This window comes from Mustela putorius, unplaced genomic scaffold (assembly GCF_011764305.1).
Source record: "Mustela putorius furo isolate JIRA1106 unplaced genomic scaffold, ASM1176430v1.1 tig00000873_pilon_pilon_pilon, whole genome shotgun sequence".
NCBI lineage: Eukaryota > Metazoa > Chordata > Mammalia > Carnivora > Mustelidae > Mustela > Mustela putorius.
The window spans coordinates 7,674,389-7,701,591 of NW_025421504.1; the positions used below are offsets into that span (position 1 = coordinate 7,674,389).

The 27,203-nt window shown below is 49.4% G+C and overlaps 1 protein-coding gene across 12 annotated transcripts in view; it reads left to right on the forward strand.

Annotated features, from left to right (window-relative positions):
• Positions 1-27,203, forward strand: part of SLC39A11 (solute carrier family 39 member 11) — a 320,940-nt gene that overhangs the window by 92,045 nt on the left and 201,692 nt on the right. For 10 of the 12 annotated variants that reach the window (XM_004749059.2, XM_045085986.1, XM_013054481.2 and 7 more), the window contains one exon: positions 8,984-9,125. In XM_004749059.2, coding sequence (XP_004749116.1) covers positions 8,984-9,125 — 142 coding nt within the window. The remainder of the gene's footprint in view (positions 1-8,983; positions 9,126-27,203) is intronic. The other 2 variants (XM_004749060.2, XM_045085981.1) reach the window with 1 other exon arrangement.

A 27,203-nucleotide genomic window follows, 5' to 3' on the forward strand; every position in this document is an offset into this window, starting at 1 on the left:
TTATATCCCATCCCAACAACTGCATTTTGATTTAATTACCTCTTTAAAGATCTTATCTTCAAATAGAGTCTCATTATGGGGTGCTGGGGGTTAGGATTTGAGCATAGGAATCTTAGTGGTGGGGAAGTTCAGCCCGTCGTGGAGGTGGTGAAGCTGCCTGTCAGTCTACATCAGAAGAAGGTACGGAGAATCGCATATGGTATCATAAGAGGGCACGTTTGATGCTGAGCACAGAGTGACAAGAGGTTTTCTGCAGACAGAGTTGCTTTCTCTAACACTGGTTCTGGCACATGTGTCTAGTGAAAGCTGCTAGATAGAGTCAGCTCTCCAGCTGCTCTCCTGGAACTACTTGGAACCCTCGATCATCTGTGCAAGGCTCCATGAGGTCATTAGGTCTGAGCTTGGCTCAAACACATAACCTCTCTCTTGAATCTGTGCTTAGCAATTAGCTCGGACCAACTCAGTGTAAAGATGAATGCAAACAAAGGCCCTGAGATCGAGCAGTAGGATTTGGTCATAAATGGCTCACCTTGGTGATTCAGATTGTCAGTATTCTTTCTTTTCTATAGATTATCATTGAAGTGAAAATATAAAACTAAAAAAATTTTATATAAAACCTTCAGATCTCTGAGAATATGTCCTAGGGTCCCCCCTCAGAGAAGCACTGTTTTGGGGAAATGAGACTGAATTTGCAAGTTTAATCAGGAGCCGCTGTCTACAGGCTAGATCCGTGGGAGACCGCGTGTGGTTTGTGGGCCCCAAATGTTCGGTGTAACATTTTATGTGCCTGTGCATATATGCTGTTGTAGATCGCAAAAACAGGCACAGATCCTTCCTCTGTTGTCCTCTGTGCTCTGGCAACATGACATCCGAACCTCCCAACAAGATGTGTGGTTGACCTATCCATGCCTTCAGTGCTCGCTGGCTTGCCTGCGGTCAACGGGAGGGTAGCAGATGTGATCCTGGCAGAGACTTGAACAGCACTTGACATTGGATGCTGCCCTATCTTGCTGGCCCTGAAACCCTGAATTCACTGTACAAATAAGCCCAGTGTCATCCGTTGGAGAATGACAGGTCACATAGAGAAGAATCCTGTGTCCCAGCCAAGAGTCAGGCAACTCCTGGCCAGCAGCGTGTGCACCGCCAGACGCATGTGCCATCCTGGACCATCCAGCCCCTGGGCGAGCCAGGGGTCCAGGCAACCTTGACTGAGCCCAGACAGCAGATGGGCAGCAGTGCCCCATTGACTGGAGACACAGGGGTATTAATAACCATTGCTTTAAGCTACTAAGTTCTGAGGCGTTCTGTTACCTAGCAATGACCATCTGATGCACATGCATTTATCAATCTTTTTTTTCTGGGAAGAGAAATCTTGTCCTTTTGCAGATTTCTGGAGGGACCTGATATCTTTTCAAAGGAGAATGTAGGTAAGAAAGAGTTGCCTGAGAAAGCCCAGCTGGAGGGAAACCAGAAAAGGCTCAGTGTGGATCATAAGGGTGTATTTTAATGAACTCCAGAGTGAGGCTGAGAAGTAGGCTAAAAGTGATGGTAATCCTTGAGGGTTAGGAAGGTGAGACCTCGTTATATGTAGGTACCTGCATTTCTTTAGATTTGTATTTTTGTTTCAAGGAAAAGTTATATTTCAAGTTATCAGAAAGCAGAGAATAGTTTGGAAAACTTTGCCAACCCCCATCTCTCTGTCAGCCACGCTAGCAGACTTGACTCTTTGGAACACAGGCGTGGCATGGAGCCACTTACCTGGGCCGGCTGTGGGAGGGCTGTCTTTACAGGCTCTCAGAGAGCTGTATCTTTGCAGAGCCATGTGCCTTAAAATCAGTTTTATGTGATTAAATAGGCTTGATTATGAATAGTAATTTGGCATCAGAAATAGGAGAAGGTTTTGTCCCTAAAAAGATAGTCTGAGTGATAGCAGACTTACGTAGCTTAAATATAGCTATAAGTCCGTAATTAACTTCTGCCATTGTGAAGCTCCAGGCCAAGGTCATGGAGGACGTGGGCAGGAAGGGGGAAGATGTGACCTTGGAGGGGTCATGGGCTTCAGAGTAGGGAGGTCTTACCTTTGAGGGGAGCGAGCTGCGCTGTCCCACTCTGAACGTTCCTGCCAGGAAGGGGTGTGGACATGGAGCCGTTGGGCAGCAGGTCACAGGGTAGGGGACTCCCCATCCTCACGTGGTCTCAGGGGTGATGTTGAGGGTTGCACATTGTCATTATCAGAGGGGCAGAAGCACGCGTGGGTGGGAAGCCCTACTTCTTGCCCTTAGCTAGACAGCCTTGATTACTGCGATGGCTTTGCTTTCCCATTCTGCATGGATCCCTCTTTCCTTCTTTCTCAAGGCCTAACCGTTTTGTGGTCACCTGGGTCTTTGTGTTGTATGTTCTGCAACATTTCCCCTCTCATTGTGGAGGTTTGGGTGTATCATTCATTCTGGCAATTAATGGGGTTAGTGAACGTGGGCATAGTACTGAGCCTGACAGGGGAGCAAGAAGGCATGGCTCCTGCTTTGAGGATCCCATGGTTTTGGGGTGGCCAAGGACGCCCGGAAGTTACTGTGTGCTGTTTGGTAAATGCTGTGACAGGAGCATGGTTGGGATGTCTGGGGAGCACAGAGAGGGAAGCATTTCTAATCCAGATGAGGCCGGGCCCATCCAGGAAGGCTTCCTGGAGAAGGGAGCTCAGTGTTCTTTAGCCCAGATTTTAGAAGTATCCAGCATTGAGCACTTAGAAGCTTGAAAACCTGCGTTGCTGGCCATTGCTGTTGCCATGGAGAGAGGGAACATAGGCTGAGTTAGAGGTGCATTCCTAGTGTCCTCAGACAGGGTAAACCAGGTAGGGGACCAAGTTCTTGGAGCTGTGATTTTCCTTGTCTGTAAGGCTCCTGGTTATGAACCAGGATCCCTGAACACATAGGGAGACTGAGGTCAGAAAAATGGCAGCGTCCTGCCTGAAAGAGCCTGAGGCAGGATTGTACCCTCGGTGACACTGCTCTGTGTCCCTGTTGCTTTGAGGCCAGCCACTTGTCACCTCAGGCCAGCCAGGCTCTGGGCAGCAGGCTGCTGCCGGGCTCACTGGGAGAGAAGGTCATCTATTATGTAAGTGTCATCCCTATTCTGGCTAGTGATCAGGGGCGACATTTAATTTTTTTTCCATTATGTGGAATAATTTAAGATTGTGTTACGAGTGTCATTATTATTGCAATTTCCCGGTAATAAAAACAGCATCAATTATTTAATGTCACCTTGTGCGTCTGGGTGAAGTGGGGATGACGGGAGGCAGAGGCTGGGCGGAGGGGGAGGCTCAGCCCACGTGGGCTCCAGGCACCTTCCGTAGCATCAGCTTGGCCCGCGTCCCCACGGGAGGGGCTGCAGCCCTGCTCAGACCCTCGTTCCCTTCTGCACCGGGGTGTATCGTGGCCTCGCTTTAGCTTTGGCTAGGGGGCTGGCAGGGGCCCCACGTCATCCTCTGACCTTTGCCTTCACCCCTCATGAGAGAACTCTGACCTGCTGGTCCACCCCAGTTAAAGAACCCGCCCTCTGTGGGGTCGGGGGAGCTCAGAGTCATCCCAGAGCACCCCCAGCCTGAATGAACTTGGCAGGCAGCGTGCCTATGAGTGGCTGAGGGTGGTCTTCTCTGCCCTGCCCTGGAGGTTATTCACAGCAATTAGATGTCCCACTGGGAGAAGAGCCAGAGGCAGGTGAACACATGGAAGCTGGCCATTGGGACTTGGAGCAAATGGCCTTGAACTTCTTGCAGAGTTTTGGGGCCCGCAGTGTGTTGGCTCCTAGGGGCCCATGTCCATTGTGCTTCGGCAATGGGCTTCCCTTTGCCCTTACAGACTTCTTCATCTCTGCATGGCTTCTACCCCCTGGCTGTGCTCTAGGCTTTTCCTTGTGGGACTCATTTCTCTGGGGCTCTAGAAGCTTCCGCGGGCAGCTTCTCCCCCTGGTGCCCAGGACGGCAAACCCCGATGAGCGGCACCCGGACTGTCTTTTTTTTTTTTAAAGATTTTATTTATTTGACAAAGAGAGATCACAAGTAGGCAGAGAGGCAGGCAGAGAGAGAGAGAGAGAGAGAGAGGAGGAAGCAGGCCCCCTGCCGGACAGAGAGCCTGATGTGGGGCTTGATCCCAGGACCCCGAGATCATGACCTGAGTAGAAGGCAGAGTCTTAACCCACTGAGCCACCCAGGCGCCCCCAGACTGTATTTCTTAGCGGAGATAAACGGTATTATTTTCTGGAGCCTTCTGTTTCCGTGTAAGACATCCTGGGGGCTGCTTTCCTCCCCCCCTCCCTCCCCCATTCTCTTTCTTCCTTCTTTCCTTTCCTCCCCATTCCTTCTCTTTGGCTTCTGGAAAGTGTTAATTATTCTCCAGCTCCTGCCCCTTTGCACAGCCTTTCCAGAGTGGGTGGAAATGGCTGTGTTTGTTCTGAACCAGACACTTGCTCTGAGCCATTAATAATAATAACAATTAATAATAATTCTGTCGCAAGAAGACCGCAATCTCAAGTTCCGTGGCCCTGGGTGGTGCTGCCTGGTGCCTCCCGGCAGCTGCCTCCCTGCTTTGGGGACCACGCTGGATTTGGAGGGGTGGGCGGGGATGGGGGAGAAGGGCCGGAGGAGGACTTGGGGGGAGGGGGTGGTGCGGAAGAAAATCAAGACTTGTACTTTGGGAAGGAGCCTGTGTATCTGGCACCTTGGCATTTGGTGACCAGCAATCCAGGAGCCCAAGGGAACCTGCCAGACCCATCCCGGGCCGACGGGCAGCCCAGCCGGCTCTCAGGGCTGTGGTGGGGAGTCGGGAGCAGCTTGCATTACTCAGATGTCTGCTCTGGAAGGCCTCGCCCTGCTGTCCTCGCAGGGCGGGCAGGGATGGAGTGGGAAGCACGACTGGAAAAGCTTTGCAGAAGGTACAGAAGAACAGAAAAGCCCCAGACCTGTAAGGCGGTGATAACCCGTCGAGAGGGCTGTGCCGTCGTCAGCAAAGCAAGAGGAGGATGTAGAGAAGGAATTTCTCCCCAGGCTCTTGGTCACTGGTGCACAGGCCAAGGCTGTGTTTAGGGCATCGCCGCCCCCTCCACGGGCAGTCTGCGTGCTCCGGGAGCAGCCCAGCCCCCAGGGAGCGAGGGGTGGGGTCAGCCCTGTAGGAGCTTCCTGACTCTACGTTCATGGGCATTACATCGAACCACCAAAGCAGCACTGGCATCTCCCACGGGGGCCATTCCTTGAAATTTCGAGGGATGCGTTTCTATTTCTGTTGTCCCCATCCGCGGTTGAGTGGAGAGGGTGGGCGACATGGAGAATCCCAGAAGGGAGTCTGGAAGGAGTGCTAGGAGGCTGGCCGCTGTCTGGACTCCGAGAGGCGTGGGGAGTGTCTCCAGGCATGGGGTGTGGAAGCAATCCTTGGCTTCACTCTGTGGGTGTGCCCGGTCCTTGTCTAGCTTTTAGATGGACAGCTTCTTTTTTTTTCGTTTAATTTTTATTTTTTATTTCTTTTCAGCGTAACAGTATTCATTGTTTATGCACCACACCTAGTGCTCCATGCTTAATACCCACCACCTGGTACCCCAAGCTCCTACCCCCCCCCCGCCCCTTCAAAACCCTCAGATTGTTTTTCAGAGTCCATAGTCTCTCATGGTTCACCTCCCCTTCCAATTTCCCCCAACTCCCTTCTCCTCTCCATCTCCCCATATCCTCCATGCTATTTGTTATGCTCCACAAATAAGTGAAACCAGATGATAATTGACTCTCTCTGCTTGACTTATTTCACTCAGCATAATCTCTTCCAGTCCCGTCCATGTTGCTACAAAAGTTGGGTATTCGTCCTTTCTGTTGGAGGCATGATACTCCATTGGTGTATATGGACCACATCTTCCTTATCCATTCGTCCGTTGAAGGGCATCTTGGTTCTTTAGATGGACAGCTTCTAAGTGAGTTGGAGGTGGCATAAAATGGAGAAAGGAGATGGCTGGGCGGGGGGACGTTTGCCTTGCTAGGCCTTGCCGGAAACATGGTCTGCAGAAATCAGTGTGGCTTCTTCCCTGACTCCCAGGGACTTTGCTCAAACCCCAGAGAGGCCACCTTCAGCATCCTCCGTGGAGGGGAGCGCTCCATCCTTAACATTTCCCGGCCAGCTAGCGCACCTGCCAGGTGCGGGAACAGGGCCTCTCCTGACGCCGGAACCCTGGGCGCGTGGCCGGGCTGTCTGGTTGGGACTGCGACATCTTCTTGTTTTATCAGTTCCCGGCACTCTGTTTTCCATTTATTGTTACTTTATCGTCTGTCTCTGGAAGGAGAACTCAAGATTCACAAGGACTTGGCTGACCTCGTTTTGCCAGAACCTGGCGTGGTTCTGGGACTCGGTGGTTGCTTCCTAAGAATTTTCCAGATCCACGAAGGGAGGCAGGCTTCCTAGAAAAAGTGGCAAAATTCTGACCTTCACAGTAAAAAAGAGGGCCTGTGAGTTTCTAGTGTTACCAGCAACATAGGGAGCTTCGGGGCCCTGACCATCCTAAATCATTCAAAAGCAGTGCTCCCTCAGCCTTGTCTTGGTGACCTCTGGCTGCATCATTTTGTTTGGGGGGGGGGTCTTGTCCCGTGCAGTTAGGATGCTTAGCAGCTCCCCTAGCTTCTGCCCATTAGAAGCCAATATTCCTCTCCCCTGCTCCCTGCACAAAAACGTGCTCATTGCCAGTGTCCCTTGGGCGTCAGAATCACCCAGGCTGAAAACCACTGTTCTCAGGTAAAACCAGGTCCCCCCAAGCCACACCTTGCTGAATGGGCCAAGTAAGCAACGTCAGGCATGTAAATGGTGTGATGATTCTGCTGTAAGGAAGTGGTCCTCTTTCCCTATCCTTTCCCCAGTGATGCATCAATCACATTATAAAAAAATCCCCTTACGAAGGAAGACAAAGGAAGGAAAATCAGCTGACACATTCTCGCGGTGAAACATGCCTTTTATTGCTGCAGTAATTCCTCCGATGTCAGTGCGCGGCAGAGAATTAGAAACAAGTAAAGCACACAAACACAGAGCCGTGACTCGGTGGCCCATGGCCCAGCGCAGACACCAGCTGTCACCCGGGGGTGCCGAGAGGGGGTTTCTTCAGGGGGAGAGACTGGCCCTCTCAAAGTCCCTTCTGTCCCCACGATTCCGTCCATCTGTAGTGCCAGCCTTGACTGTGATACGGTGTGACAGGCTGCCTCTCTTGGTGCTCCTCCCAGGGACAGAGCAGGGGACATCCTGCCGCCCCTGGAACTCTGTGAAGGGGCCCGAGGACCAGAACAAGAGAAGCTCAGACAGAGCCACGAGGCTTTTCTTTTTTTTTCCCCTCATTTACAACAGGGTTCTGTGAGGTGTCACCACCCTTATTTCAAATGCCTTATGGACGATGTCGCCCAATAAAATGACCAGGACAATGTCGATGGGTTGGACAAATGGGATGATGTGGGAGGAAGGGCTTATGTCTTTGTTTTCAACGTGTCATTGGAAAGAAATAATGAACTTAAATATCTGAATTATTAGATTCTCTTTCGACTCCTGATCCCCAGGGACACTGGAAAACAAGGAGACACGTGTGCCTGTGTGTGTGTGTGTGTGTGTGTGTGTCTGTGTGTCTGTGTAACACACACCCAGGTATAACTTTGATGAGGTTCCTTCTGGAAAACAGTTTAACCGAGACTTTTAGTAGTTGCTTATACCTGGGTGCATTTCAGTGATTGGATCATCAGTCTTCTCCTCTCCTATATTAGAGACACATATTTTATTTTTTATTTTTTTTAAGATTTTCTTTATTTATTTGACAGACAGAGATCACAAGTAGGCAGAGAAGCAGGCAGAGAATGGGGCGGAGGGTGGGAAGCAGGCTCCCCGCCGAGCAGAGAGCCTGATGCGGGGCTCGATCCCAGGACCCTGAGATCATGACCTGAGCCGATGGCAGAGGCTTAACCCACTGAGCCACCACCCAGGCGCCCGAGACACATATTTTAAGTGGAAACTTCTGTTTTGAAATTATTTTTGCCTGGATTTTGAAAAATATCTTGGTGGTTGGTTTTGGTTTTTTGTTTGTTTTGTTTTGTTTGCCCATGGAGGTGATTCTACTCACCTTCCCTCAGTGACCAACATCAGCATGTTTGGAGAAAGCCCTCTCAGGGCTGCTTACCCATCCTCCTCAACCCCGTCAGGATCCTGTGCCTCTGTGACCCATTAGCAGAGTCCGAGGGGTTTCCGCGGATGCCTTTCGAAGAGAAGCTCAGTCCCATTATGGTCTCATTTATCTGTTCCTATTGGAACGTAGGCTTCACGAGAAGCTGTGACTTTGTCTTGTTCACCAAGGAGCCGCAAAGTTGGCAGTCTGTAAGTCTTAGTCACATAAACATGGAGATCAAAATCAAGATTTTGCCTCATTAATGTAGAGACCGTCGCATTAAGGAGTGACAGACAAAGCACAAAGGTGACATGGCTGTCTTAAGGTCCGTCGGGACTTCACTCCGAATATGTTGGGTCCCCTCAACGGGCACTGTTTCCTTCTTTGCAGGTGCTTTTGTTTGGATCGTGTCTCCTTTGGATCTCATAAGAACCGTGAAGGTGGTCAGTTCCTAAAAACCTTGACCTTGTTCCTATATGTAGCAAGGCCACCATCCAAGAGAACCTGCCATGTAGCCTTCTTGGGACGGTTTTGGAGCTGAGTTCCTTGTGCCTTTGCCCTGCGGTGATGCAGCGTGGACTGCCCCCCTTCCTTTCCCAGGATGTGTTCTTCCCATTTTTAGGATCAGCATCGAACGGTCCTCAGATCCCAGGGCTTTTGTCACCCCAGAAGCTCTACAACCAGAAAGCTCGTCGTCTTCCTTGTGAGGAGCCCCAGCACTTTTGGGACAGACTGGCCGGCTGCCCGGGCGGCTCTGAGCTGGAGGGGTCTGGGGAGCGAAGGTGGTGGGGTGTTACAGTGACGGCACTGCTTCTTGTTTCAGGGTGCAGCAGAAGATCCCCCGACGGCCCTGGCACTGAACTTCACCCCCGCGTCGCTGAAGAAGTCTGACACTGAGGGTCCCCGGCTGCTCTTCCCTGAGAGTGAACTTTCCATCCGGATAGGTAGAGCTGGGCTCCTTTCAGGCAAGCTCCCTGCAGACCCTGGGCTGGGTCAGGCAGCCGAGGCTCCGGCGTGGCGGCAGAGGAAGAACAGGGGAAGGGGCCCATGTTCTGTCCTTTCCAGACATGCGACTTACCCTACTGTGGCACAGGGCCGGGCCGGTAACTGGCCCCGTGTCTTCCTTCCCTGTTGCCCTCCAGACCACCTGCAGGAGCTCACAGGGCCTTCTCTTTGCCTTCCCAGCCAGGCCAAGTGGGACCCCTCTGCTGGGACGGGGCTGATTTGGGTCTCCCCCTGTCTAACAGACCCTGAAGGCTCCTTTCCATCCACACGACTTTCCTCTTTTTGACACAGCTGGGAAATGGTGGCAGCCAGGCCGTGTCCCACTGACAAGGGGTGGAGGGTACCCTGGGAAGGGGCACATGGTTTTCCAGCGTCGGGGCAAGACCTCCCCTGCTCGTCTCATCATCACGCTCGTTCAGGGCATTTGGCTAATGGAAGAACCAGTTAGCATGAGGAGAGGTAGATGCCTTTCTTTCCCTTTGAATTTACTGAAGTCCAAGGCTGTGACATATATGCCCTCCGCGCCCCCCCACTTCCTCTATAGACTGCAGACTTGGGGCTAAAACCACTGAAAAGCTGTCGAGAACGGGTGGCTCCTCTCCGGCACAGGGTTCTGTCTTGATGAATCGGGGAGAGACAGACAGGTGTACGGGCATTGTCTTCGCGTTAGTGTTCACAGGAGGAGAGCCCTTTCACGTTTCCATGCTGGGATTTGAATTTGATCTTTTTGCCACGTGTAAACCAAGGTGATCTCTAGACCTCAGGGGGAGTCAGTGCACCAAAGTCACAGTGATGCCGGTTCTCGCCGAACTGTGTTCCGACTGTGTCCGGCATGAATCATCCATGTGGACCTCGAATATCTTCCCCGCTTGGGTTGATCCTCATGCCTCTTACGACTTCCCCGGTGGGACATAGTCAGGAGGTGCAGACTCATCTAACATGGGCTCCCCGTATGGGAGGGTTAGCGCGAACATTCTGCCCCCGCCCCCAAGCACACATGCCATTCATATTTGAATCAGAGCGACGTAGGTGTTTTCTGCTGTTCCCCTTCTACTGGAGAGTCAGGAACTATCCAGAGACCAGGATGGAGCCCTGTCCTCCAGGAAAACTTGCTATTTGTCATGCCGAACCGTGGGAACACAGAAGAAGACTTCTGTCAGCCCTTACTAGCTGGCACTCCTGTGTACCTCTCTGAAGCCTTTATAAAAGTTCTGATTCTGAGCCTTCTCTTGGATGAAAAGGTTGGCCAGATTTTATTCCAACCCCCCAGTTTTTTTTTTTTTTCAAGGCTATAGCGGGGAGGTTCAGAGCCTGTTAGTCAAAAAAGGTAAACAGTCGCGCTCCCTTGGATAGCCTTGTCCAGTGCAGCCAGGAGAACGTAGGGCCAGAGGGAGTTGGCCCTGTAGGAACGCCTCCCGGGACTCTCGGATCTTCTTTGCCACCCAGGGTAGAGGGGGAAAGTGGGGGGCTGTGTGGGAGGGAGATGTCCTGTCCTCTGCTGAGGACACACACCTAGTCAGAACTGGTGACCGGGCTGCCCTCCCTTGCCGTTGCTAACTTGTCAGATGTGCCCCTGAGAGCATGGAGGTGGTTTGCCGAGCCTGAGGGCGCCCAGCTATCTCCAGAAGGTCGCTCTTCTGCTCACCTGGACACACCTGTGGGCATCAGGCAATGGAAGGCTCCAGAGCGGAGAAGGGCCATTTGCTGACCCGCCAGCAATCGAGCCCAAAGATGCATTATTTATGCTCTCTGGGTTTCCCCGCAGCAGGCTGTCAATGGAGCACGGAGATCGGTTTGATGGTTATTTAGTGAATAACATCGGCCTTTAAAAAATAATATTGGCGCTGCTGTTATAATGTTTCATAATTGCTTCAGCAGGAGGAAAAGCCAGAAAAGCCGCACTGTGGGAGAGAAGGTTTGACTGCTCTGAGCGGCGGCAGCAGCCCCACCGGGCTGGGGACAGCGTTCGGGAGATACTTTCCTATTTCTGTCTTGGTGCCAAATGTGTTATGGTATCAGCTGTTCTCAAGGCTGGGATCTTTGGGGACTTTGCTAGACCAGAAGTTCTTTGAAAACCATCAGTCTCTCTGTCTCTTGATTCGGCTACTTCTTTATCTTTCGCCAACTAGTTTTCTTTTAATTAAAAAAGGAATCACATGGATTCAAAATAGAAAAGTAATTTTTCTCCCAACTTCGAGCCCTTTATGGTCCAGGCTTCCATCTCAGGCACGCACGCCGTTTCTAGTCCTTTGTGTGACCTTTCAGAAAGAATATGGTTTTCCGGTCATGCTTGGCCCAGTGTTTCTTCCCTTGGGTTTTTTCGGTGAAAACACCTTCCCATTCTTGCTACTGGCCATGATCTTACTTACTTTGTCCCCTCTTGGTGGCGCTATAGGTTGTTTCCAGTCTTAGGCTTTTATAAAGAATGTGGCAGAGAACCTTTTTATAGGTACCTCCCTGTGGGCAGAAAAGTTGAGTAAGTTCCAAAAATTAGGCCAGAAGTTCTATACATCTAGGGTCCATGAATGCTAACCAAAAGGTTCATGTATCTCTTGACATTTTATGCAAAATAGTGTGTTTTTAGAAGCCAAAGGTCTATACCATCCATCACACTTCTAATGGCTCCTTGACCCTGATGGTCATCTAGATCTTGGGGATTTTTTGTTTTTTTGTTTTTTGTTTTTTTTTTCCCTCAGCTTTCCCCATTCAGCTGCCCAGTTGGATTTTTATTTTTATTTTTTTACTGGCACTCCCGCTAGGTTAAAGAAGGGTAGTAAAAAGTGAATCAGTCCATTCTTTTACTCATTGTTAACTGCCCATTTCAATCTGTTGTTTGTTCTGAGGGAGGATGTTGAAACTCTTCTTCAAGAATGAGGTTGGTTTTTTGTTTGTTTGTTTGTTTGTTTGTTGTCCATTGACCCATTAGCTTGGCAGATGGAGAATCATAATTCTGTGTATCTGTGGAAGGAACAGGAGTAACCTCATTTTCCAGTAGAGAAAGTGGTAGGTTTAATTTGGGGAATTATTTCGTTACAAAGTGGCACCCGTTTATTTTCCATAAACCTTTCCAAACCTTGTCAAAGGGGTAAGTGAATAGGGGATTGAGTCAGGAAAGCATAAGCTTTAAGGATCTCTAGTTAGAAATAGATTTTTCCATAATGTCCTGTTCTTTTGTAATAGGAGAACTTGCCCAGCAGGAATAATTTTCACTAGATACTCTGGCCCATTAGAAGCCACGTTTTGCAAAATGAAACCAGCACAGACCTAGTGTTGGGTGGGCTTTAGGTCTGCGTGGGCGGCCATCACCAGCCCATTGGCAGCATGGGTTTGCTGTTATCTTAGTCTAACATCTTAGATTCCTTCTTGGTTATGCCACTGACTTGCTGGGTCATATCCTCCTGTGGAGACAGAACTGAGCTTGGGGGAGAGGCTTTGCCTCTTCCCACTCAAGGTTCCCACATGCCCGACGCCCAGATTAGCACCCCGGGGGGCTTGCCTGTCCAGAGCCAGAACCGAATCCAGCTGTTCTCCCATGCCTTTGTCCTTCCTCAGGACGCCCTCTTTTCGCCTCCAGGTATCCTACTGTCCCCTGTGAACCTTGGGCTCTCCCCTGTTTTCCCAGTTAAACATCCTCTCTTAGGCACCGCTGGGAAAAGATTGGATACAGCTGCTAAACACTGAGGTATTCAACAATCCACAGTGTTTTACTCCTGCTCGTGCATTTGCATTTTAACTGCAGACAGCTTCTCTAGCTGGGTAATGAACCTAGGAGGTAGATTTTCATGCTGGTTGATCTTTGGAGGATTCTCTTTTTCGACAGATACGGGGGTACCTGGGGAAGGCACCGTGCAGGGAGAAATCCCCTCTTGCAAGACAGCTGCCTGTTCTCTCTGTAAGCCCATCCACTTGTGTTCCACTCCCAGCTGCCAGATTTCTTTGGCACTGAAACTCCTTGGCAGTAACTTAATCCTAGCAAAGCAGAGAGGACTTACTTAAACCGCTTCCAAGCTCCTGTGACAGCCACTTCTTTCTTCTTCCATATCTTCTGACTTTTTGAGTCTTCCTTGAAGAAGATGCTCCTTCTGTCCCCAGTGGAGTCAAATTTAGTTAACTGAAATCTGTCAAGAGTCAGAGATAGCTCCTAGGAGAAATTCTGAATGTTTCTTTGTAATCAGGTCTCTAAAATCACATGTTTAGGTTTGTTCCGAGAAGTTTCTTGGTGACTTTGACTTTTGATCAGTAAGACCTCTAAAGATGAAAGAACAACTTCACGGCTTTTAATGTAAATCTAGTATCTTAGCATGTGGTTTTAGCAATTAGACTATCCTCACTTCCCCCCATCCCCACATAACTGGTTGGTGAGGGGACACTTGCAGGTCTTCTCCTGGCCTAATTGCGAGTTGTCTGGGGCTGGGAAGGTAGGCACTGCCACCTCCCTTCTGGACCAAGGCCTGCAAGCTGGGTTTCTTCATTCAAAGGTTGGGAATGAGCCACACCTGCTAACCCACGGCCACAGCACTGGGGCTATTAAAATACGCCACATCTTCATACAGGGAAATAGGAAAATATTTTGCAGAAGGACAAAGGGCAAAGTGTTCAAAGAAAAGAATCAGCAGGAGTGCTTGGGCATCGAGGATGTTGAAGGAGGAAGTCACAGTGAGGAGCCAGGACTCTGCGTGGGTGGGACGACCGTTCGCATGCCCCCCCTCCTGGAAACATCCCTAGGTGCATACATCTTATGGATCCCTGTGCTTCTGGAGAGTATCATATGTCAGCTAATACTGAATGCTCAAGTAGCACTTTTCTTGTCTGTGTGCCTTTTCCTAAGCTGGGCAGTCATTTGGGGTGTGTGCATTTTCACAAGGCCTGGGCTTAGAGGCAGACTTACGGCAGTCTTCAGGCTGCCATAACGAAGGCCCACAGACTGGGTGACTTAAACAGCAGAACCTACCCCCCCACCCCACGTTCCGGAGGCTGGGCGCCTGAGGTGGCAGCTGGATTGGTTTCCTTGGAGGTCCCTCTTCTTGCTTTGTAGATGGCTGTTTTCTCCCTGGGACCTCACGCGGTCTCCCCTCTGTGCTGCAGTGTCCTTACCTCTCCTTACCAGTCAGGTGGATTAGGGGCCAGATGAACTCCTTTCCGCCTACTTTTGAAAGATCCTGTCTCCAAATCCAGTGACATTCTGGGGTACAAGGGTTAAGGCTTCAACGTAGGAATTGGAGGGGCACACAACTCTGCCTATAGCAGCACTTCACAATTTTTTAGAAAAGGTCATCTTCCTCTGGCTGGTAACCAGCCTACAGGAATACCACGCAGCAAGAGAACGGGGTTCTCCTGGTTTCCTTCTGCCTCTTAGAGCCTCTCACTGTATTTCTGCCTCAGCCTACAGGAATACCACGCAGCAAGAGAACGGGGTTCTCCTGGTTTCCTTCTGCCTCTTAGAGCCTCTCACTGTATTTCTGCCTCATCTGTTAAACTCATAGCTGGACGGGCTGGGGAAGCAGAGAAAGGGGTACGGAGCAGGGCTGAATGAAACTGAAAATGCCCTCGGGGTCAGCACCAAGAAAGTCAGTCGGGGTGATCTAAAGTCTGATGGCCCGAGGCTGCTAGCAGGTGCACCATCTGTGCTTAATGAACTTAAGGGGGCGGGACAAAGCTGGCCGTCCCGCGAAATGATAGGCTCGGATGTCTTTGGGGGAGATCAATACGAATGCGCACGTGAACGTGTAGACATGCTTTCCTACAGAATTCACCTGCTGCGGCTGCCATGATGTCCCCCAGACTGGTGGCTGCAAACCGCAGGCATCTGGGCGCTCTCCTCTCAGATCCAGGGATCGGAAGTCGGTGGGGCCACGCCCTCTCCGAAGGCTCCGGGGGCGGGGCCTTCCTGGGCTCTGATGACTTCCGGCGGCTCTGACATTCCTTGGCTTGTCGCTGCACCCTTACGTTTCTACCGGCTGTCAGCTCATGGCCTCGCTCCCTGCGTGTCTGGGTGTGATCCCCCTCTTCTTTCTCCTGCAAAGACATGGGGTGTTGGGTTTAGATTGTTGGTTGAGGACCCACCTGAAGCCAGGGTGACCGTCTCTTAACTAATTACATCTCCGATTCCATCTCTATTTCCAAGTAAGGTGACATTCTGAGGTGCTGGGAGGACGTGGAATCTGGGGTGGGGGATGGGGGGCCCTTCTCAACCCAGGACGCTGACCAGCCCCCGCCTCTGATCACTCCTGACCGGCCTCCAGGATCCCCGTTAGTCTGGAGGGGCTCGTGTGTCATGCACCAGGGAGGAAGACGGGAGAAAACGAGAGGCGACAAGAGGAGGCTAATCCCAGCACTAATAAAACCCCATTTAATTCATCAGGAGCCTGTGGAGCAGCTGCTGGGGCTCTTTGTTTGAAATATTCATTAAGTGTCTACTGAGGAGTTAGGGATACTGTCTCCTTATGCAAAATTTAACATTTGCTGGGCTAGCAGGTTCTATCATATTTATAAGAGTTCTGACACATTCATTTCAGCTCATAAGTCCATTACACTGGGAAATGTGTTTTTAATGTGCTTTTGGGAAACAGAGCAGACAAGTGGCTTGGGCAGTGCCAGCCACCCCCCCCCGCCCCCCCCCCGCCCCCCGTTAGGCTACTCCTGCCAGGCTTTTATTACCCGGAGATGGAAGGGGCTGCTGGCAACCCCAACCTGGGCTCCCTTCATGCCGTGTGTTTTGTTTTCCGGTTGGGATTTTTTGCAGACACCCCTTAAGCTGGAGAGAAGCACAGGGTAGCGCTTTGGTTGCAAGATTTAAGGTCTTCGGGAGTCCCTCCGTGTATGCACTCCCATCTCCATTGTTTGTTTATCTTTTCCTTGGGCCTGTTATGGAAAGTGCCTAAGAAGGAATGGAAGCTTGTTGTGAGCCTGTGGACCTGGGAGGGGCCACTCACAGAGACAGACAGCCTTGGAGAAGCAGGCAGGGGCTGCGAGGGAGTGGGAAGAGTAGGGTTCCAGTCCGTGCAGTCAGCACCAACAATTCTGGCATCTGGGTTGGGGTCAGTGCAATCCTGCCTTAAAGAGAAGGAGTCCGTGCTAAGCTCCATCCCTCCTGGGCCTTCTTTGTTAGCATAATGGTATGTGCGACCTCCCTTCTCTCTTTTTTTTTTTTTTTTCTTTTAAAGATTTTATTTATTTATTTGACAGAGATCACAAGCAGGCAGAGAGGAAGGCAGAGAGAGAGAGGGGGAAGCAGGCTCCCTGCTGAGTAGAGAGCCTGATGTGGGGCTCGATCCCAGGACCCTGGGATCATGACCTGAGCAGAAGGCAGAGGCTTTAACCCACTGAGCCACCCAGGCACCCCTGACCTCCCTTCTCTTAATTCAGCTTGTGTGCATTATGTTATTTTCTCCCCCATTCTTCTCTCTAGTGCGTTTCCCCTCCTAGGGCTAGAGAAAGAAAATAGCTCCAAGTGTCTTAAAACTAAATCAATTGTCTCAATGAAACGATTTCGAGGGTTGTAGCATTTTGGAGCTGGAGCTATTAAGGGATGTGCCAGTGACTTCCTACTTGATCAACCCAGACAGAACTAATTTACAGGGTTCTTTGACTCCTTGATTATCCGAAACTCATCATCAGCTGCTAGCGGAGGCAGAGGCGATCATCGGGGCAGGGAGGGAGGGGCAGGAGAGGATGCATAAGATGTCTCTTGCAACTCTCAGATATGTTGGACCAGATGTCTACTGTCTTATCGAGCAGATCAGTCTTCTCTGGTGATTTCACAGCACCGATCCTCAGCAAAGCTTGGTGCGGTTTGCTCAAGTCAACCATAGTAAACATTGACAATGTTTTTTTCTGGTGGGGATGCTCCTGTTGTACATGTAAAAGCAGTTAGGAGACATTGAGCCCTGAAGGAGATTCAGATCTTCCTGGAAAGCCAATGGACCATTTTATATGATTTAATGAAACATATAGTAGCTTCTAACAGTCCCATAAGTGGGTCTTGAATATGTCCTTGGTGCTCCCACGCAGAGCCCTTAATTTTGAGTTATTTATTTATTTTTAGAGAAGGAGTGGGGCAGTTTGAGGTTCAGCTTCTTCCATATGGGTGTTCAGTTGTTGCAGCACTATGTATTGGAAAGACCTTTCTCCACTGAATTGACTTTGTGCTTTTGTAAAATATTAATTGACCATATATGTATGGGTCTATTTTTGGACTCTACATTCTGCCTCTCCAGTTTATATGCCTCTACTTTTACCAGTATCACACTCTCTTAATTATGGTAGCTTTATCGTACATCTTGAAATCAGATGTATTGATTTCAGTTCTTTATTCTTTTTCAAAATTGTTTTGGTTATTCCTTTGTCGTTATATGCCAATTTTTAGAATCAGGTTATTAAAATCTACAAAAAATCCTGATGGGCTTTTGGTTGTGATTGCACTGACTCTATAAATCAGTTTAGGGGAATTGACATCTTAATAATATTAGTCTTCTAGTTCATGAACATGGTATATCTCTCCACTTGTTTAAGCTGTCTTGGATTTCTTTTATCAGCATTTTGTGGTTTGCAGCATATATATCCTACATATATTTGGTTAGATTTTTGCCCGAGTATTTCCTTTTATGGTGCCATTATAAATGATACTGGATTTTAAATTTTTATTTCTAATTGTTCATAGCTATTTTACAGAAAGAGCATGGACTCTCATGCATTAGTCTTGTTCCAGCAACTTTAGTAAACTCATTTATTAGTTCTAAGAGGTTTTTATGCAGATTTCTTGGGATTTTCTTTTTTTTTTTTTTAAGATTTTATTTATTTATTTGAACAGACAGAGATCACAAGTAGGCAGAAAGGCAGTCAGAGAGAGAGGAGGAAGCAGGCTCTATGCTGAGCAGAGAGCCCGATGCGGGGCTTGATCCCAGGACCCTGGGATCCTGACCTGAGTGGAAGGCAGAGGCTTTAACCCACTGAGCCACTCAGGTGCCCCTCTTGGGATTTTCAATGTCCTATCTATGAAGAGTGGCAGTTTTATTACTTCCAACCTATATGCATTTTATTTTTTTCTTATCTTATTTGTACTGGCTAAGACTTCTAGTACACTGTTGAATAGGAGTGGTGAGAGCAGATATTCTTGCCTTACTCCTAATCTTAGGGAGAAAGTATTCCATTTTTCACCATTAAGTATGGTGTTATCTATAGGTTCATGAGAGATGAAAGGCATACATATTTGAAAAGCCACCTGGATCCTAAGAGACGTCACGATACAGAAATGATACAGAGTTAGAATGGGTCAGAAAATAGGATGTGTGGAGGGACTGGGTTTGAATTCTGACTCCACCACTTAGCAGTAGACCTTGCACAATAGCAGTAGACTTTGCACAACCTTCATAACCTTTTCCCCCTCAGTTTCTCTCTCCAAACTGGGGGTAACAGTAATTGCCTCATGGAACTGCTGTGCACCTAGGTGAGGACGATATGTGTAAAATGCTTAGAATAGTGCTTAGTGTTCTGTATGCCTCAGTGAATATTAGTCATCATTATTCTAGAAAGACAACTGCTCAAATGGCCCAAGAGCTCAGGATGCCTGGATGTGGGACTTTTTTTTTTTTTTTTTTCTTTTTTGGCCCAGATCGTGAAGATGTTGCTGCCCATATTAAAAACGACAGGAAGCTTTCGGGTTTACGCATGGATTCTCCAGTCACTGAGCACATTTGGTTCTATGATGCTCTCAAGGGGCTTAGACAGAGATGTCCAGCATTTCCATTTGGTGGCCACATTGGAAAAGAACAGATTAGCCCTGAGCTGGAAGATGAGGTTTCTCTGAGGAAAAGGAAATCCCTAAAGAAATTCAAGAAGTATAAATGTGTGGTTAAGGAAAAATATACCATTAGATAGATGTGAAAAGCTATAGAGAACTGGGAGGTGAGGAAAGAATGTGTGTGTGTGTGTGTGTGTGTGTGTGTCTGTGTGTTGAACAGCTGGATAGAGTCAGGGGGTGTCCTGGGCTTCCTTCATTAGCATAGGAATGGACTTTGCACACTTTCCCTTTTTCTCTACCCACGACACAGAACAGTGTCTTAGCTCAGAGAACAAACGTGGAAGTGGTTAAGCACTGGGCCTGTGAGGGAGGCTGAGCTGCCCATCACTGGAAGGATTCAAGTACAGGCTAGGTAGGGAAGTTATAGAGCAGCTCACTGTGCAGTGTGCAAGTTTGGGCTGAGCAACTGCTGAGCCCGCTTCCTGCTCCAAGATTCCTCATCCCTGACCCTACTAAGGGCACCTGGGGTAGACCTCATCTGCCTGTTGGGCTCGTGGAACCTGAAAGTCTGGGGCAGCAGCTTCTGGCCTGAGGTCCTGGAGCCTGCTAGTGGGAGTTTGGGCACCAGCCCCTGGGCAGTCTCACAGGTTAGCAGGAACAGCATGAGCCTGGCCATCAGGGGCTGCAGGTGCCTTCTCTGGGCTCAGCTACCAGGCCTGCGCTTCCTGCCAGGTGTTGCCATGGCAACCTCTTCCCTCCTCCCCCCCCCTTCCACCCCCGCAGTCCAGCAGTACCTCTGAGCCTGGTTAACAGGACTGCGTCTCCCCTTGTCTGTTTGCATGGCATCTCGTCTCGTCTCTCCTGGTCTCTCTCACGCCCCTCTTCGGACCTCAGCCTTGGAGCATCTCTTTTCATGCTGGCCACCCTCCTCATCTCCTCCGCCCTTCCCTTTCCTCCTCTCTCTCTGAGGCCAGCCCCTCTCCTGCTCTGAGAACGGGCAGTGCTTGGGGAGTCCTCTCGGGCTCCATGGCGCGCAGGGGTGCCTCCGTGGCCCCAGGGCAGCCCTTCCCGGGAGTGGCAGCAATCCAAAAAGCTCCTCAGAGGCACTTGCTTCCCTCTGTGTCTGGAGAGACTCGCGGGCAGCTTCCTCCCACCACTCTCTGGAGAATCCCATCTGGGTGAAGTTCTCCCCTAGGCCTTTGCTTTGGGTTGGCTTTGCAGAGCAGAAGCCCATTAGCTTGCGATGCTGATTACACCATCCACGTGATCTGTTGTCAGGGTCCCTGCTGTATGTTTGGGGTGGACCCCTGTGAGAGTCTAGATGCCTTCCCCTGAGGTTTGTTATTATTTATCCTGGAAGCCATCCTTCTCGGTGTCCGTCTCGGTGACAGTGCTTCAAGCTGCCCATCATCCAGCCCTACTTGGTTAGAGGTGTTAACCACTTCATGTCATAATGGGCTTGTTGCTTCCATGTCTGCTGTAGTCAGGGGAAAAAGCTTTGCCATATTAATTTTCTCTCCTTGCAGGGTCTTATGATCCAACACGACACAATTCAAGGTGTCGAATTGTACCGCGCTTCTCTCCTTTGTGTGCTCTCCCAGTCTCAGACTGGAAAAGAGCAGCGGGGAGGTGGCTAGACTCCGAGCTGGCAGCTAACAGGATCCTAGTTAGCTGGCGGACACTTCAGAGCCCAGGCTTGCTAGTGGTTGGATCACATGGTCCTGCCGACCGGCCAATTTTCAGGACTGGGCGCAGGGAGTGAGGCCTGGAGGGGTAGGGGTGGGGGGGGGTGGGCTGTGCACTGTTGAACACCAAAGGCAGAGAGCAGGAAAGGCTACAACCAGAAGCAGATTGAAACGGCTCTCCCAGAACTAATGAGGCACTCTTGGCTTCCCCACCGGCCTGCTAATGGGCAGTTGTGGGGCTCTGAAAGCTTGTTTAAAATTCTGAATGCAGAAGGCCGCACGGAGGCAGGTTTTGATCACAGGACCTGAGCAGCAGGACAGGGCGTTTTCACCGCAGACCTGTGATCTGAAAGGCTGGTGAGGAGAGCTCTAGCTGGGGGTGGAGGGGGCTGTGTTCTCCCTCCCACCCTCATTCTGCTTTTAAGTTAGGTGGGCAAAAGTCAGAGACCTTTCCCTCTCACCCTGGGCATATGGGGGCTGAGAAGGGCGCCTCCTTGCCCAGGAATGGAGTCCAGAGCGCTACACGTTAAATGCAGAGAAGCGTGTTATCTTCACAGCACAATGTCTTCTTTGAACCAGTTGGTAATTACCTCCTTTGATCTGGAGGGAGCTTAACAGAAAGGAAACCCACAGTTCCCAAGGGTTCCAAGACCCCGGGGTCCCCACCGATACTAGTGACTAGCAAAGGGGCCCAACACCAGTTCTCTCCTTTCAGAAACAGAGATGCGCCTTTAAACTCAAAATGTAACACTTCAGTTGTTTGAAAAATTTTAAATTAAATAGAAATGGCAGCTCAGAATCAGGTCACGGTTCTTCTAAGGTTTCCATGATGTCTGTCTAGGTGCTCTGAAATAGCTGTTCACCTCTTATTTATTTGGCCCCGCACATGATGCCCCCTCCCACCCCGACCACAACCCATCATCCTCAGGACATCTGTCTTGATTTGGTTTTGTGGGGAGGAGTTCCCCGGAGCTCATTATGAACGCCATACGCTGTTGGGTTATTGGCAGCTGGGGGGGGACGGTTCTCTGTGGGGGCCACATTACATGTTGCTTAGTAAGCCCTGGTCCCCAGCCAGCAGATGCTGGAGTGCCCCTTAGTCAGTGTGACAGTGGCGCAGAAGCACCCCAGATGTTTCCAAACGTCCCCGGGAGCACTATGCACAAGGGAGCAGACAAGACAGAGCAGGCTGGGTCTTGCCCAAGGGTGCCAACTCAAAGAGTCTGAATTGCCCCTGGCTGAGACCTGCTGCTAGCAACCCTCTCCCCCAAAAAAGTGCACCTCTGTGAGTTCACAGACGTTTTACCTTTGATTTCCAGCATGTCAGGCCTGGCTTAGTACAGTGTCTGGCACACACCAGGAGCTAGAGGCATGGCTAGTGACTGAGTGAAATAAAGCCCATTTGTGGTTCTATGTGGTGGTCTAGAACTTCCCTCCGTCTGCATCACCTCCGTCTCGCAGGGATCTTGGTCTTGTACTCACACTTGCGGTGCAGATGGTAGGAAGCTGAGGTGCTGCTAGGGACACTGAGGCTGTGAGATTATTGGCATGGACTTGAGGAGGAGAGAGATGGAAAACCAGCAGGTAGGGTTCTGAGGACCAGGGGTTCGAAGCCACACCCTAGGCTTTTTGGTGTTAAGAGTCTCAACCTCAGCTTGCCCCTACGCACTGCCCTGTTTGGCTTCTCTTTCCTTCCATCCCATGCTCATCTCCGATCCTAACCTCTTCCTGGGATGTTCTGGAATTGGGTGCTGTCCTCGGAGCTTGGAGTAAAGATTCCCCATTATCCTTCTGTTTCCTTATCTGCCCACCAGGTTTCTGGTCTTGGTGCTGCAGACTCACTGTTTTCCTGTGGCTAGGCACTTTCATGTTCTTCTTCTTCTTCTTTTTCACTGGTTCATTAAATTCGTTCATTCATACTCCGTCAAGCCGACCACTCTACTTGGCTGAGTCGAATTCGCGAACTTGGTCTCTCAAGGATTGTGGGAGAAGGAGCTGCCTAAAACAGGCCATTACCCAGCAATAACAAATAGTCATACTACAATTTTGATGCTTGATTTCTTTTATAGTCTCTGGAGGGTGGTTACGGTTGTCTAGGAAAAAACCTGATCGTTATACCTGAGATCCTTTTCTTTGCAGGAATCTTACCGTTGTTTCTGGATTAATTGTACCTTATGGAGAATCAGATGGTTCCTTCTTTTGTCAACCCATGTTCTTTGGACTAAGGTATAGGTGTCAGGAGGGTATTGCAAATGCTCTCTTTCGCTGATAGTCTCTGTGTGCGTGAAGGGGGCGTGAGGCCCCTCTAGAGTGTGTGTGCACACACAGGCGTGTGTTGACATGCCTATGTGTGTGTGTATGTGTATGCCTGTTGACATAGATATTTCTGGATAGAATTAAATATTGCTCTACGTAAGCAATGAAATTGCCTATTGATTTGATAGACTATTTGGGTCTGATGCACCTTTTCCCTCAAACCTGATAGGAGCCCAAAAGGTGACTGACTGTTCACGGTGTACCTGCTAACATGCTTGTGGGCAGGGAACACGACTACACAGTGAAGTTGGCTTTCCCACAGGTCCTGGTCCATGAACGCTCACTTATGAGATCAGTGTGCTACTTTCTATAAGCTTTAAAATCACTAGAGTTTCTTTTTTCTTTTTTATAATAAAAACAGTGTTTCTGAAGCTCATGGACTCTCTTCCAGTCTCTGTAACATCGGTAAGATCCTCTCTAGAATATGTGCTGAGACATGTAGACCTAAGAACAGGGTGACAGGCTTGGAAAGGTTTCTGTGAACACCGGTCCACATCCGGGATTGGGGCACCATGTATTGTCACCAGCAGGAAGCTTGGCATCCAGAGCTCTCTCGGTGTTGGGTGCTGTTCAGATTAGGATAAATGGTCTCTTCCATCCAGCAACTCGGATCCTAGCTCCCATCACATATCTCTGTGCTAACAGAAGACTTTGAGTCTGCTTTTCACCCTAGCCCGGTCTGTAAGTCTCCTGGGGAACTAGGTCAGGAGCCAAAAGAGCCACTAGGGTCCACTTGCCCATGAGCTCCATTCTGAGGTGCTCCTAAATCCCCTTCTTTTTTTTTTTCTTTTTTAAGATTTCATGTATTTATTAGACAGAGATCACAAGTAGGCAGAGAGACAGGCAGAGAGAGAGGGGGAAGTAGGCTCCCCGCTGAGCAGAGAGAGAGCCCGATGTGGGGCTGGATCCCAGGATCCTGGGATCATGACCTGAGCTGAAGGCAGAGGCTTTAACCCACTGAGCCACCCAGGCGCCCCTCCTTAATCCCCTTCTGAGTCAAAAGTAACAACTGATGAAAAAGTAATACATTGACACATGAACAGACAGTACAGGACTGCTCTGAAGGAGTGAGTTTGGACCCCTCTGGAAGTGATCGATTTGGGATGATGGCGTTACGCCAGAGACTTCTAGAAGTTTCTTAGGGACTTCTTTGGGTTGATTTACAATCCAAATTTACAATCTTGAGTTTAAAAACAAAACAAAACACACACAAAAAAAACCCCCAAACAACAGTCTATTTTTGTTGTGATCGGGCATGATCATAACGACAGCAGCATTCTCAAAACATTTTTCTTTCCTCAAAACATTTAAAATAATGATTCCAAAGCCAGAAGGGCTCAAGGGTTCCCAAGGCACAGCCGTTCCCTGGCGCTGGATTTTCAGGCCATTTTCTCATGTCTGTTTGGCCTTTGTGGCTTTCGCTGGCCTTCCCCTGGTCTCTGGAGTTGTCGAGGTTGGTGAGAAGAGAGAGAAGGACAAGCTGTAGATCCAATTTTTTTTTTTTTTTTCCAAAACATGGCTGGTTTAAAAAAAAAAAATCGTGGTTTGAATTCTTGTTTTCAACATTATTAAGTTTCACTGCTAGATGACTCACAGAGATGATGGCATTTGCTCAAAATTTGAAGAAGCATTTAAATAGAGACAAGTGTGCTCTAGGCTCCTTCCCAGGAAAGATGAAGATTTAAAGGCTCGAGGGCCCACATATGACTCCAGGCATTTTCCTTGCCTTAGACTGTGTACTGCCAAGACTTTTCACGTTGACTTCATTGATCTGAGCGTAATAGTCTTTAAGAGTCAGCTTTGTCTTGTGCGGAGCCACTCTCAAATCTCAGAGGCTTTCAACCACAAAAGTGTGGTTTGCTTTCAGGATGCATGCAGGCTGTGGGTTGGCTGTGTCTCTGCTCCACCTGTCTTCGCCTTCCGGGTCCCAGCTGAGGAAGCACCTCCTTGTGGGACATGCCCAGCGTCACGGTAGAGGGGAAGAATGACAGAGCTGGTGGAAACAAGGCATGCCTTGGAAGAATTCTGCTCGGGTCTGGCGTTCACCTCCACTCACGTTCTGTTGCCCAATATATCATATGGGAACACCTGTCCTTGTGCAGGGAGATGTACTTGACATTTAGGGAGGCCCTGCAAGTCCAGGTGGGAAGCTAAAAATTCACTAGAGGGGAGACAGGCATGAGTCAGTGCGCAGGTGATGCAATTTGCTATGGTCTTCCCTCTCGGTCACCAATAAACACTTCAGTTCCTTCCATCCACAAAATAAATTCAGTATTGACCCAAACAAAGAAACCTCAAAATTCTCATCCAGTCATGGAATCTGGTGTGAATTTCAGGATTTTTTTTAAATTTTTTTATAAACATATAATATATTTTTATCCCCAGGGGTACAGGTCTGTGAATCGCGAATTTCAGGATCTTACGGTAACTTTCAGGTTCTTCCCTTGAATCCAGTTGCTCTTGATTTGGAAACTCTTGATTTGGAGACTCCCCAACTAAAAAAAGTTTCCTGTCTGCGTGGATAAAGAATACAGGCTTCCACTTAGGAGGAGGAAGAATGGCAGCCATGTAGCCATCATTGATGCACATCAGTTTGAAATCCTATTGGACAAACGTGAGAAGTCTGGAGCGTGTGGAATGTTCCTGGAGTGGGTGTGTTCCTGCACCCTGGAGGAAACTCCATCATTCCCCACGGCTCTAGACGTCTCACTTTGGGAGATCCTTCCTTCCTGATGATCCCCTTTGGACACATCTGAAAAAATAGGCAAGCATATCCCTTCCTTGGGGACCTAGCAGCTTTCCCAGCCTTCTTCCTACCTGTAGAAATTTGGGACCCCTAACGTTATTTCTAGGTGTCCAGTGGTCACAGTCTCTTTCATGCTAAGGTGGTGTCTCTCTGGATAACATAACTCGTTCTAAGTCATTTTCAGTTTTTAGTACCATTTCATTTCAGTTCTTCCATGGGCCAGTCACCACACCCACAGTCCTTTTCCAGACATACCTCTCTCTCTAGATGTAATTACAGGCCCTTTGAGCTAGGTCACGCATCACTCTTCCACCCGCTTCATTCATTTTGTCCAGGTGCAGAAGGATTTGTTGGAGGTGGAGTGGGCTGGGGTGGAATGGGGACTCGGGGTGCCGGGTGCAGCCCCCGTTGGTCACACCTGGCCGTTTCTCTTACACCTTCCGCTTGGAGGCCGTGACCTTCTCATCCTCTCATGTTCATTGGCCCCAGCAGCTCACGTGCCCAGCCTTGACAGTGGGACGAAGGCAAGTGGAGGCGTTGAGTGGGGATGTATAATTCCCCCCTGCCAAGGGGGGCCTGGAGGAATTGTGAACACAGATTAGAATCTATGACCAGGCCCATTCAGTGTTCCGTATAAAATGAGAAGAAAGAGCGGAACAATGACACCAGAGCTCATGACCCATCTCACCAAATAAGCAAAATTTGGGAGAAGGGTAGTTTGGTAGTTTCCTTGGAGGGAATTTTTTCTTTTTTAAGATTTTATTTATTTATTTGACAGAGAGAGAGATCACAAGTAGGCAGAGAGGCAGGCAGAGAGAGAGAGAAGAAAGGAGGAAGCAGGTTCCCTGCCGAGCAGAGAGCCCGATGCGGTACTCGATCCTAGGACCCTGAGACCATGACCTGAGCTGAAGGCAGAGGCTTAACCCACTGAGCCACCCAGGCGCCCTTTGGAGGAATTTCTTTTAGGTTCCCTCCTGCTGGTGATTTTACTCACAGCGTTCCTAAAAACTGCCCTAGGGAGTGGTCACGTATTCATGTCTGTGACGGTACCCAGCGCAATGGGTGTTTTGTTCTCAAGATCTCTCTCTTTGGGGTGCCTGGGTGGTTCAGTCGGTTGGGTGGCTGACTCTTGGTTTCAGCTCAGGTCACGGTCTCGAAATCTTGGGATTGAGCCCCACATACAGCTCTATGCTGTGTGGGGAGTCTGTTGGGGATGTCTCTCCCTCTCTCTCTCCCCCCCAACTCTGCCCCACTTGCACATACACACTCTCTCTAAAATAAATAAACCTTTAAAAACAAAAAAGACCTTTCTCTTCTCCCCCTCTACAGTGCGCTACCCCACCCGACCTTCTGGGACTTTCTCCTTTGTTAATTCTTTGATAATAAGGATGTGTTTTAAGATGAACAAGGAGCCATGCACTGTTTGTTTCTAAATCTCACTTCCAGCCCAGAGCATGGTGTGTTTTGGGTCATTAAATCCACCTGAACGGTTGTCTGTTGAAGTGAGAGGAGCCTGTAAAGTTGATGAGAGAGAGTCTTAGGATCATCAATG